At 32.2% G+C, this 13,311-nt stretch overlaps 1 protein-coding gene across 1 annotated transcript in view; it reads right to left on the minus strand.

Annotated features, from left to right (window-relative positions):
• The window catches only part of LOC134258898 (hemicentin-1-like), a 28,185-nt gene that overhangs the window by 3,120 nt on the left and 11,754 nt on the right, over positions 1-13,311 (minus strand). Inside the window, exons 9-11 of the mRNA XM_062741494.1 lie at positions 4,031-4,128; positions 2,550-2,659; positions 2,374-2,446 (exon numbers count right to left, since the gene is read on the minus strand). Of these exons, the coding sequence (XP_062597478.1) occupies positions 2,374-2,446; positions 2,550-2,659; positions 4,031-4,128 (281 nt within the window). The remainder of the gene's footprint in view (positions 1-2,373; positions 2,447-2,549; positions 2,660-4,030; positions 4,129-13,311) is intronic.

Consider the following 13,311-nt stretch of genomic DNA (forward strand, 5'->3'; position numbering starts at 1 on the left):
GATGTTTATGTTTGTTACACCTTAAAGGTAAATTGTATCATTTTGTGGAATTTTCTCTAAAGATGAGACAGCAATGAAGAGAATATCGAGAATTCTCATACGAAACCTAAGAATACAGATGGACTACTGCTTATATATGTATGAAGTTAATGAAATTTGATTTATTTTATTCCTTTAAGCCATAGGACAGGAGAATTGATATAAAGTTGTATTTTACTTGTTTTACGTGTTTACCACTATATATTACCTGTAAACATTTCCGAATTATCTGTAAATAACCATGTTTTACCTGTTAAAGGTCAGACGATACGTTCCCCAATTTCTGTTTTGTATATCTTCATAATGTATAAAAATATACAAAATTTTTATTACTTTCTGATTTCTAAACCGGTTTCTTATTGTTTTTAAAAATGTGAAACACTAAAAATGTGATTTTGGCAAATTATGTTTTTTTCCTAAAGGATTATATAAGAAATGTCATCATCTGGTATCTCGCACAAATGCCTGGTAAGGTACCTCAATTTTTTTGTGAGTAAACATGTTAAAGAAGTAATTCTTCAACGATAAAATCTTGGAAAATATATATATGTTATTGAGGAACGTCTATTCTGCCCTTAAATACAACTATTATTTACCTAAAATGAATTTTGTACTGCTTATTACCAACTCTGTATAATCGTACAACTCTATTATCTGTAAACAACTCAGATTTACAATAAAATCACCTGAGTATAACCTGTTTACAATTCTGAATCACCTGTATTAAATCTCACTTAAATATCAACACTAGTGAAGAAATATCATCAAGAGTACTGTGCAACAATATATTCAAGAAGTGGTGTGAATCAGATGTGGATACTTAAAAATTCCAAGGAACTTCAGGAAAATTTGAAATCACATGGTTTTACCAAAATCAACAGCTTAAAAACTTAAGACTTTTCAACTTTATATACAACCACTCCCAACGATAAATTAAAGTCCAGGCTTTTTTATATCAATGACAGTTGCCTTTTCAATAAAAATAGAACTCGTAAAGTTACTTACCTTGTCGTCGGGCATTTGCAAAATTATTTTGTTAAAAAACACTCTGATTGTACACACAAGTACTTTAAAGTTGACATCAAAAGATGCTTGAGTTTCTGATTGACAATATCTATGTTGATTTAGAGACCAGGTCTTCCAACAATCTATTGGAATTCCCATGAGTATTAATTGCGTCCCGTTATTACATGTTGCAGACCTTTTTTGTATTCATATGAAGCAGAATTTGTCCAAGATCTTGTAAGTGAAAAGAAGAAAACACTTTATGTTCCTTTGTTATTAATGCAAGACCGAATCCAAGTCAACTGAGCTGGTTTTTTGATAGATTAAAAGAAAATAACAACAGTAAGAAAGTGAAAAAATGTCATTTATTGAAGTAAATGACGCAAAACTAAAAAATACACATATTAAGAGGGTCAGACGAGACTAGAAAAAACTTCGAAAGAACACAAAAATCTTTGGTATCATATTATGCAATCTGACCCCCTAAAAAGAAATATAGCATAAAGCAGGCAGTGATATGCCTGCCATCAAAAAAGGGTGGGATAAAGAAAATAGATATTGTTGTGGCCTTCAACTCGACATTAACATATATCGACGACGTATTGTCTATTCGCATTGGTAATTTTCCATTGTTATGTCAATACAATATATTCAGGTGAGCTTGAGATAAAAGATACCACCGAGTCTGACACGTCTGTTTCATATCTGGATATTTAACTTAATGGTAATTAACAACCAAGCTCAATGATAAACGTGATGACATTAACTTTTCTATCGTCAGCTTCCCTTACTTAAGCAGCAATATACCTTCATCACCTGCATACGGAGTTTATATCGCTCAGTTTATTCGATACGCGAGAGTAATCCTAAGTATGTACAATTTCTAAAACGTGATGATACAAAAATATCAGCAGTCTCGATTAAAGCCATCAAGTTCTATGGTCGATACAATGACCTTGTCAGCAAATACAATTTATCATTGAGTCAAATGTCTACTGAAGCTTTTATACTGATTGTTAGTCCATTATTTATACACTGAATTGACGACGGATTTTTCCGTTATCTCCTGATCATAACAGATAGCACACAGCGGTTGTGACCAGTCGGCAAGGGATACTCACTCCTTTATGGTACCTGATCCTACACCTGAGGCTTGGAGGCCCGTGTTTGCTCTGCTCCAATTTAGTATTGTTCTATAGACTTTTGAGCTTGAATACTGTTCATTATATTCAAATATTTCACTGTAAAAAAAAACTTTGTGTCACCTGTAAATAACTATGTATTATCTGTAAATAACCATGCATTAATCTGTAAATAACCATGTATTACCTGTAAATACCTCTGTATTAGTGGTCATATAAATGAGAATATTGTCACCCGGAGCAAACAACAGCCATGATACCTAGAAAGAAAATTGGATTTTTTACTTTGAATTAAACGTTGATTACTTCTAATATTTTTCCTACATTTAACAATTAGTATATCTCCTAATTTCCTTTACCTACCGCTGAATAAGGTCCCTGACTGGACACTGTACAGCTCAGGTAAGCTGTTTCGCCCACTTTCTTTATCTGGGGCACAAAATCGTTAACAATAGCAGGTCGTTGAGCTTTAACTGAAGGAAATTTTTATGAGAAAGTTGTCATCGATATGCATTGCAATGTTATGTCAACAAAACGTGCTGATATTTGACGGGTTTAAATTGAATAAATTGGATATAAAATCAATTAATTTTTACAATATCTTTGCATGACATTTGCTTATAAATTACATGCATTCAACTGAAAAGACTTTCAAACTGAAAATGATTCTAAATTGGTTCGTTCCTCAGCTTTTGAGCAGATTTTTGTGTGACTATTCAAGATGACAAAGACTGTATTTGATGCAATAATTCATTTGGGTAAAAAATATCAAGGATAAACTATGAAAAATTTATTTATGTGTTAGAGGTAATTACAGTGCAAAAAGGTAATATTAATAGCCCCATAGTGCTAAAAGAAGCACTTTGTGTAGATTCTATAAATATTCTTGACAAAAATCCCCAATGTTTTTGATAACAGGATCCAAACCTGTGAAGAGGTACTTGCAACTGGACTAGATAGATATAATTTGTGTCTGTTGAATGAGGAATTAAAATTACTTCACAAAGTCGGTTCCCATTCTCTACTTTTCTAAAGTTTTTATAGTATTCACCTTTTTCTTTAAAAAATGTTACTAGTTTTATTTGTTCCTATTTTTGTTTTAGTTCATGTGAAACAACTTCCTCTGAATTGGCAAATGTATTGTGCAGTCAGTTCATTGTATTATTTCCAATGACGAAAATCGTGTGCAATTTAACGTTGTCTAAAGGTCGAATCTGATTGCTTCTACTTTGCCGTCTGTAAAAGGTCCTCTATTATATTCAGATTACACTTGATTTGAAGGTCGTAGTCAGTATGTAACATTCTTCATTTCCTACGGGACCCATCGCTAAAAGTACAGGTCTTTTGTTTCTAAAATCAACGGACTAAAATCTAATGCCGCTAAGAGACTCTTCATTAGTAGATAGCTGCTTTTTTCAATACTGTCAAACTCACAAGAAAATAAGTTTCTACCGTCAACTTCCCTTATGTTATAAAAAGCATTCGACAGAGAAAAGTACGCTCTACGTGTAAACAATATTTAAGTATTCTGTTCAATACCGAAGTTCAATTTATCCTTCATTTTTTAAATTGTGCTAATGTTTTTCTCCATCTATTTCATTTTTTACCTCAAAGCGAACATGAACCAACTGCTCACAAAAGATGCATTTCAGATTTTAGGAAGTGCTATAGATTTTTTCATTAGTAAAGAAATTTTTTTTCGGTAGTATATAAACACGATTTTGTGTGAAAAATGAAGTTAAATCCCACTCATGCACTTTTTTATATTTTATGTTTAGTCGATGGATGGGGTTAATAAGCTGTTATATATTGTTTGTTTATATAACTTTATAATTATTTCTTACCTTGATGTTGCAGACAGCCCAGGAAAACAACCCATAACAAGTACATCTCTGTAATGGGTCGATTGGTTACAACAGAAGAGTTTCCCAATATATTCATACATTAAATTACATTCGTCAATACGTTATAAGCTGTTGAAAATTTCTCCAGACTGATTCAAAGAAAAATTAGAAAATGTCGAATGAAGTAGAATTCTTGAAAACCATGTTAACAAAATGAAACAAAATCAGCTTTTCAGTGTTTTTTGTTTGACTGGCAATTATCAAAAGCGTATGATACAATGCTGTAGCCAAATGTTAGTAATATAGATAAAATGTATTACTTGTTAAATCCCTAGTATATAACGTATGTCCTTGTTGCTCCACGCGTCAGCATAAAGGCAGGGGCTGATATGAATGGGATTTTTAGTAGAAATGAAACATTTTATCCATCACATATTTAAAATATTTATTTTATAATGCGAGTCCACTCAGGTCATTTATCAATTATTCGGTCGCCTGCGTGGCGCACTGGTTAGAGCGTCTGCTCTTGAGTCTAGAGTTGATCCTAACGTCACGGATTCCAATCCCACTGTAGGACGTGTAGACCGGTCCTTCGGATGAGCCAGTATATGCCGAGGTCCCGCAAAAAGTGCTAGCACGAAAAAGATCCCTCACTGCTCAATGGCAGTTAAGTTCCAGTATAGGAAAAAATTAAGAACTCTATATTGGCAACTGGTGGCGTCTCATGTGTGTGAAACATTACAAAAGATACAAACAAACAAAACTAATAGAATACTAGTTAAAGAATAAATCTAATCAAGTCATCAAAAGACAAGTGCAAAATGGTTTGGGTTTTTTTTTGGGGGGGGGGATATTGAGAAAAACATTTTGTATAAAGGTATTAATACTAAGGGGGCCGACTAAAGTTTCCATTGCGAAATATTTCGCGCATCATAGTAAAATGAAGCGTATTTACTTATTTAATGCAACTTTTATTGCTTAATTATTAAAATTAAACAAAATTAAGAAATTAAAGGTATAAAAATGCAATTACAATTTGATATTACTGATTTTTTAAACCGATTTTGCAATTGATAGGTAGGTTGACGTCGATGCAGTATGTTTTTGACATTATGATAATCTGTAGCTCTTAAAGAAAGGGGTAATAAAAATATTATTAAGGAAAAAGTAATAAACATACACTCTTGAAATTTAAAACATAGAAATTTGAGAATATCTCCAATATTTTTATCATGTTTTCATGTGAATCCATTGTGTACGTCATATTTTGTAATACTCTATAAAAATAGTAAAATTTGCTAATTTTTTGGCATTTTGAGATGCCCCCTCTGGTAACAAGACGGTAGAATTTGTGTTTCTTACAAATATTGTATAATATAGTATTATTCATCAAATATAGTTTGAACAAAATGTCTATTGTAGTATTTGTATAATTTGCCTTAAGAACCCTCTATACACTAACGAAAAAATGTTTTTTGGACTTTGAGAAAATTACATAGTGTAAAGGAGGCTATTTTGAAATAAACTAATCCATTTTTAATATAGGGAGCGTGCCTTCTTTATCCAGGAAAAATCTTTGAAGACAGTGAAGTAATGACGAAGAAAAATTGCTTTTGATTATTCAAATGGAGAAAATACATGCAAATAAAGTTTTCAATTACTCTATCTTGGTCTAACATAATGTTTAGATTACATGGATTGATTTAAAAATTTGTTATACAGTGCAGGTTACAATTTATTCCTTTTTATTTCAAATGGTGGGTCAGTCTAACTACACGCAAGTACCCTGAAATTAGGGTGCAGTGTAGAGAGGGTCCTTAAAGTGCTAAAAATTTACATTTTCCTATACAATCCTATAGAAATTGTAAATGTATTTTGAGACGGTCCCTCAAAAACACCTGGACGGTAGATTTCCCCCAAAACTTTGCATGTACACTGAAGTTAATGTAAGTTATATATGGTATAAATATGAGGAGTTTCGCTATTGTAGTTTTCACACAATAAAACTATAGTCGGCCCCCTTAAGTTCATATTTAATTTTCACTGTATGATGCGTGGCATTTACCCCCTGGAAAATATTCAAAGACAACAAGTATCAGTGAATAGAAATCACTTTTGTTCTCTTCCATATAGACAATAAATGTAAATAATATGTTCAATTAATTTTTCTTCAGTTGGCCTTTTGACTTTTAAGATGTTAAGAATACTTGAATTAATTAAGAATTGAGTAATATACTGTAAATTTCTATTTTTTAGAATTTAGATCTAAGGGCTGATCACTCTAAAGGCAGAAAAGTACCACCGAATCAGATCTCTTTAGTGTGCAGTGTAGAGAGGTTCTCAAACAATACAAAATTGGATAAAACATGTGGAGCAGAGCAAACACGGACCTCCAAAACATCAGAGGTGTGATCAGATGCCACGGAGGAGTGAGCATGCCCTGCAGATTGATCACACCGCCGTGTGCTCCATGCCATAACCGGAAAATAACGGGAAAATCCATCGACTATTCAATGCATATATACTGTAAACGTATTATATTTGGCTGTGTATTCTTTTTAGCGCCTTTCGCGGAAAGCAGCATCCGCTAAATCAAGTACATCGCTAAATGCTTTGTCAATGAAGGTTTATGTAACGCACATTCAAAGAGCGCTAAATCAAATCCACGCCAACTTGTTAAAAATTCAATTTCCGCCAAATATCGTACACGCCAAATATAATACATATATAATAACCTTACAATAAGAATGAAAATGTCAGTCAGCATTTGACTAAATGAATTGTATTTGCTAACGAGGTCATTGTATCAAACAGAGAACTAAGGAAATGATGATTAAACGAGACTGCTGATATTCTTGTTTCAGCAACATGTTTAATTTGTAAATAATTTGCATGTGTACCTCGTTTTTGAAATTGTTCATACATGTTCTCACACGCGTATTGAATTAACTGAGATATATAAACCCCGTATGCAGGCGATAAAGGTATCATTGCTGCATAAGTAAGGGAAGTTAACGATTTAAAAGTTTCATAAAGATTGGTCGTAGATTACCGTGAATGCCTTTTTCAAGACTTATATGTAACGGATAGACTAACTGATATCTTTTATTTCAGGCCCATCGGGATATATCGCATCAACATAAAGGGAATAACCATTGTTAATTGACAATATACGTCGTTGATATATCTGAAGGTCGATTTGAAGGCCACAGCATGTGTTTTCTTCTTTTCAAGTATAAGATTTTGGACTAATTTTGCTTGATTTGAATACAAAAATAGCTTTGCTAGTAAATTGGTACCAAGGGGGTTACAAATAGACTGTTCGAAAACCTTGTTTTCAAAAAATACATAGATATTGTCTATCAGAAATTCGAGCATCTTTTAGATCTCGACTTCAGAGCACAGTATACAATCAGAATGTGTTTTAACAAATAAATTTTGCAAATTATCAATGAGAAATTTAAATTTAGGTGTTCGAGTTCTGTTTTTAAATTACAAAAATCACCTGTCAATGATATCAAAAATCCAGGACCTAAATTTATCGTGGGGGATTGATGTATGAGTAAGGATATGGAGATAACGAACAGTATTCAATCTCAAAGTCCAGAAAACAATACAAAATAAGAGCAGAGCAAACATCAGAGGTGGGATCAGGTGGCATAGAGGAGTGAGCATCCCCTGCCGACCAGTCACACCCGCTGTGTGCTCCTTGTCATGATCAAGAAATAACGGAAAAAATCCGTCGTTAATTCAGTGTATAAATAATGGACTAACAATAGGTATGAAAAACGTCAGTCAGCGTTTGACTCAATGATTAACTGTATTTGCTGACAAGGCCATTGTATCGACCATAGAACTTACGAAATGATGACTTTATACAAGACTGCTGATATTCTTGTTTCGTCAACTTGCTTGTCAATAATTTACCTCGTTTTAGAAATTGTTCATACGAAGAGCAAGCTCTTACGTATCGTATCAACTGAGATATATATACTCAGTATGCAGGTGATGAAGGTATATTGTTGCATAAGTAAGCGAAGTTGACGATAGAAAAGTTAAAGTCATCACGTTTATCATATAGCTTGGTTGTTAGATTACCATTAGTGTCTTTTTCAAGTAAAATATTCAAGTATGAAACAGAAGTGTCGGATTCTCTGGTATCTTTTATCTCAAGCTCATTAGGATATATCGCATCGACGTAGGAATGGAAATTACCATTGTTAATTGACAATACGTCGTCGATATATCTAAATGTCGAGTTGAAGGCCACAGCAAGTGTTTTCTTTGAAGTATAAGATTGTGGACTAATTTTGCTTAATTTGAATACAAAAATTGCGTTGCTAATAAATTGGTACCCCTTGGGTTACAAAAAGACTGTTCGAAAACCTGGTTTTCAAAAAATACCTATATATTGTCAATCAGAAACTCGAGAATCTTTTAGATCTCAACTTCAGAGTACAGTATACAATCAGAATGTGTTTTAACAAATAAATTTTGCAAATTATCAATGAGTTCTGTTTTTAAATAAAAAAAAAAAAATCACCTGTCATTGATATTAAAAATCCAGGACCTAAAATTATCGTGAGTTATTGATGTATAAATGAAAACTATTAAACATATGATAAACATGTTTGATGTGTAAAATAAACTTTTGACTTTCGATCAAAAACAAAAAAATGATAAGTAATACTGAATCCAATATCAAAAGTCATTCATTTCGATGGTCGATACAATGACCTTGTCAACAAATACATTGTCAATACAAATTGTTAGTCCATTATGACCGGTTTTTATTACATAACCTGAGTGTGCTCGATTTGCTAAACTCTGTACGCATCTCTTAGTTCGGAATGACGAAACTTGTGAAGGTTTTTTGCTTTCTAACATTTCTACTCTGAATAAAATTATTTTTCTTGATAAAAGTTTTAATATTTCTCATCGAAACACAATCAAAATTGCCACTTTTCCTAAGGATTAAGAATAAAGTTAAAAATTTGTGAAAGTGCAAGGATGTGTCAATAAAACCCGCCAAAAAATTTAAAGTGTTAATAACTTTTAAATGAAATAAGATTTTTAATTAATTTTTGTGTGAAATGCTATTAAAATATATAATTCGTGATAATATACAGAAAAAATGAGAAAATATTAACTTCAAATCTGTGTCCAAGTACCTTTAAACAGTTAACTCGTTTGTTTATAAAACCTAAACCGTATTAAAAATTGTTCATACGTTGAGCAAGGACTTGCGTAATATATCCACTGAGAGCTATAATATAATCCCCATAAGCAGCTGATAACGCTATATGCTACACAAGGGAAGTCGACGATTGCAAAGTTGCTAAGTTGATCCTATCACGTTATCATAATATTTGATTGTAAGGTAACCAATACGGTCTTTTTCCAGCAAAAAATCCAAATATAAAAAAAGAGTACATGACTCTATGGTATATCTCATTTCAAACTGACTGAAAAATTACGAATCGACATATGGATAAAGAACTTTTACGAAGAGCGCGAAAGCTCTTTTACGATATAAATATTTATCTCAGCATTTATTTAAACGAAAATAATTGGTTAGTTCAATGCAAAAATAAGTTGTCCTTGAAGAAAACGACAACCACCCTACCCTTGACTCCCAATTTTCATACGCTAAAATCCCTAACTGCATACATATGGCCACTAGAAAGATTTTCTTATCTATACTCACCGTCAATAGAAACGCAACACCTTAATTTTAGGGTGAAAATTATATACAGGTTATAACTATGTACCAAAAAAGTTAGGACATCTTTTACTTTGCCAAATCAGTTATTTAACGGTTGAATGAATTTCTATCCATTACCGGAAGTTGCTTTGTAGCCCTCTTAACAGAATTCAAAATTTTCCATTTTTGATAAAATTTCAACAAGATTTACGGTTTTCAAGGTTTTGAAACTGTTAATCATAAGTATTGTACTAAAAGGCCGGGGAAAAATCCTTCTTTCTTTACCGGATGTGATGCCTATATTTCCTCAAAATGACTGATAGCAAGAAGGGGGGATGTTTTAAGAGTTATGTGTTACCTTCTAAAGTTTAATGATAACATTAAAAATGAATATATTTAGGTAAAAAGTAAATTTACAAAAGAATAATGCTCCATTTAAACATTAAATGTTATTTTTAGACCTTAGAAAGAAACAAATACCCAGTAAATCTTAAAACATCCCCCCTACCGACCATTTAACGAAAACGTGCTAGTCCGCCATATACAACAAATGCAGCCCGATTTCTACCATGCATTAAGTTTATTAATGTCTTAATCTGAGCGAAATTAATATTCTTGGGCATTTTTAAATATATGATATTCAGATATTGCGGTCGAATTTTCTCTAACCTGGCGTAGTGTAGCAACTTTTGGACTTCCGGTCAAGAAAATGTCATTTATGCTTTTGAAACACGTGACCCTGATGAGTCGTGATATAGTGTACATTTGCATCTGCAGCTCTTTTTTTCTTTATTTTGAGAATTTCCAGCATTAGCAATGAAAATCAGTCATTTTGAGGAAATATAGGCATCACATCCGGTAAAGAAAGAAGGATTTTTCCCCGGCCTTTTAGTACAATACTTATGATTAACAGTTTCAAAACCTTGAAAACCGAAAATATTGTTTAAAATTTCATTAAAAATGGAAAAATTTGATTTCTGTTAAGAGGGCAAAAAGCAACTTCCGGTAATGGATAGAAATTCATTCAACCGTTAAATAACTGATTTGACAAAGTAAAAGATGTCCTAGCTTTTTTGGTACATAGTTATAACCTGTATTTAATTTTCACCCTAAAATTAGGGTGTTGCGTTTCTATTGACGGTGAGTATATTATCAATTCTGTACCTCCGTATATGATACATGTTTAAATGTCCAAGTAAACTGTCATCGGTAAAATTCCCATATAAGTAACTATTGTAAATGGATAATAAGTCATCAACATATCGATTTGAAGGCCAGAGTAAGTGTAATTTTTTCTCTATTCATGCAGAATTTTACATAAAAAAATTCATATGAATACCAAAATAAGCAATTGGTACCCATGGGAATTCCAACAGTTTGTTGAAAGATCTGATGTCCAAAAACTATATATTATTGAATATTGTGAATTAGAATCTCAAGCATCGTTAAGCCAACTTAAGAAAAAAATGTTCGTCCTCTCCCGTCTTGGTTTGAAATATTGGGTCGGTAGGTAGGTGAGATATTTATTTTTCTCATTTTTTCCAGAGTACTACATAGTTTACTCCTAAAAGGCTTTTCGTACACATATTTTTTTACTTTCTCCCCAGATATCATCGGATGTCCAACAAAATTTTCCACGAGATTAACATGTTTTGTTAGTTCACACAATCCTTGCACTAAAAACATGGCGTTATTTTAAACTGCGTTTTACATTTCTAATGTTTCGTCAAAATTCGAATTCTTTAAAAACCTCGTTGTCGTATATATTCTACTTGCTTTTTCTTATTTAAATGCGTAGATAAAAGTTTGTTTCTAAAATATTAAAATTGAACAAATCAAAATTTAAAAAAAATTCTGCATAAATATTTTGTCAAAATTCAAATGAAAGTAAAGAGTTGTAAAAACATTTATTTTTAGAATAATTGTTAATGTCGAATTTTATATATTATACAGTGTAGATATAATTCAGTAATGAATCATTGTTTTTTTTAAATATAGGCTTTTAACTGCAACGATATGTGCAAGCAAACTGAGTAACGCGCGTTAGTTGGAAAAAATATGATGAAAGAACAAATTCCTTTATTGATTGTTGCTTACGTTACTCAGGGCCATAGAGAAGTAAGTGACCTTTATTTTCCGAATGCTTACTGTGACACTGGGCTTCCGTGTTTGAGGGTTTTTTTACGGTATTAAATAATTTGAAGAAAAATATATATTTCAGTTAACATAAACTGAGGGAATCTGAATGTAAATTTTAAATAATATCACCTCATATCATCATTTTTGGTCTGAATTATTCGAATTGAGACAATATCGAGTAGTGTATTAATTATATCGATGATATTTTTGATATTTTAGATGATAATTTAAGCCGTTAAACTATCCGCTCTAAACATCTCCTGACTGAAAGAGAACAGGCAATTTTATATAGAGTTGTGATCCCCCACTACTGTTTGTGGATGGCATGACATTTATTATGACATATTGTGACAAACATGAAAGCCCAATCATGTATTATTTCTGGGACAGAAATTCTTCAATTATATGTCAGTTTTGGATATTTATAATATTCCCAACAAATAAAATGAATTTGAATTACCACACCTACATTGGATTCCGAACCTCCATAAAAATCCTTACAAACAAAGATACAAGGTGGGTTCAAGAAAAAGTTCAACCAAGCCTCTTTCAGAGTTCATGTACTTTTTAATAACCCCTCCTATGTGTTTGGAGACCAGGTCTTCCACATATCTACTGGTATTCCCATGGGCACCAATTGCACCCCGTTATTAGCAGTTATATTTAATATTCATATGACACAGACTTGTCAAAAATCTTACACATGAAAAGAAGAAAATACTTACCGTGGTTTTCAACTCCACATTTAGATGTATCGACCACGTATTGTCAATTAATAATGATTATTTCCATTCTTATGATAACAGAGTTATGATGACAGAGTTTGACACATCTGTTTCGTATTTAGATATTAGAGAGGTTGAGATCTTATACTTGTACGCGTACGTGTACTTGTATACATTTTGACGTACACGTACACGTTTTTTTTAATTTGTCTGTTGAGGTTTTTATGACGTGTAACATGTACGTGTACATCGCGATCGGTATCTCTGTTTCAACTATTTAGAAGGTTTTTTTGTTGTCAGTTAGTAAACAAAACTTCATGAAAATAAGTGTTCGTGAAAGTAAATATCCTATATAATGTATAACAATCACATTTTCACACTTAAATTGGCTAATTTTTATTATTAAAGCTACACGTTTTCACTTACGTGTAGATTCCATTCTACAAGTTTTACGAACGTGTAGCAATCTTGACGTCACTAAAATTGATGACGTAATACACACAGAATTTAGGTTATTCCTCTACAAGACGTACCCGTACACGTACACGTTTGAAATCTCAACCTCTCTATTTTACTCGAAAAAGCTGCTGTAATGTTAATTGAACAAACAAGCTCTATGATCAACGTGACAACTTATTTTCCAATCGTCAACTTCCCTTACTTATGCAGCAATTTACCTTCATCGCCTGCAAAAGGAATTTATATGAAGGATA

This window comes from Saccostrea cucullata, unplaced genomic scaffold (assembly GCF_032062105.1).
Source record: "Saccostrea cucullata isolate Sc308-1 unplaced genomic scaffold, CSIRO_AGI_Scuc_v1 ctg2680, whole genome shotgun sequence".
Classification (NCBI taxonomy): domain Eukaryota; kingdom Metazoa; phylum Mollusca; class Bivalvia; order Ostreida; family Ostreidae; genus Saccostrea; species Saccostrea cuccullata.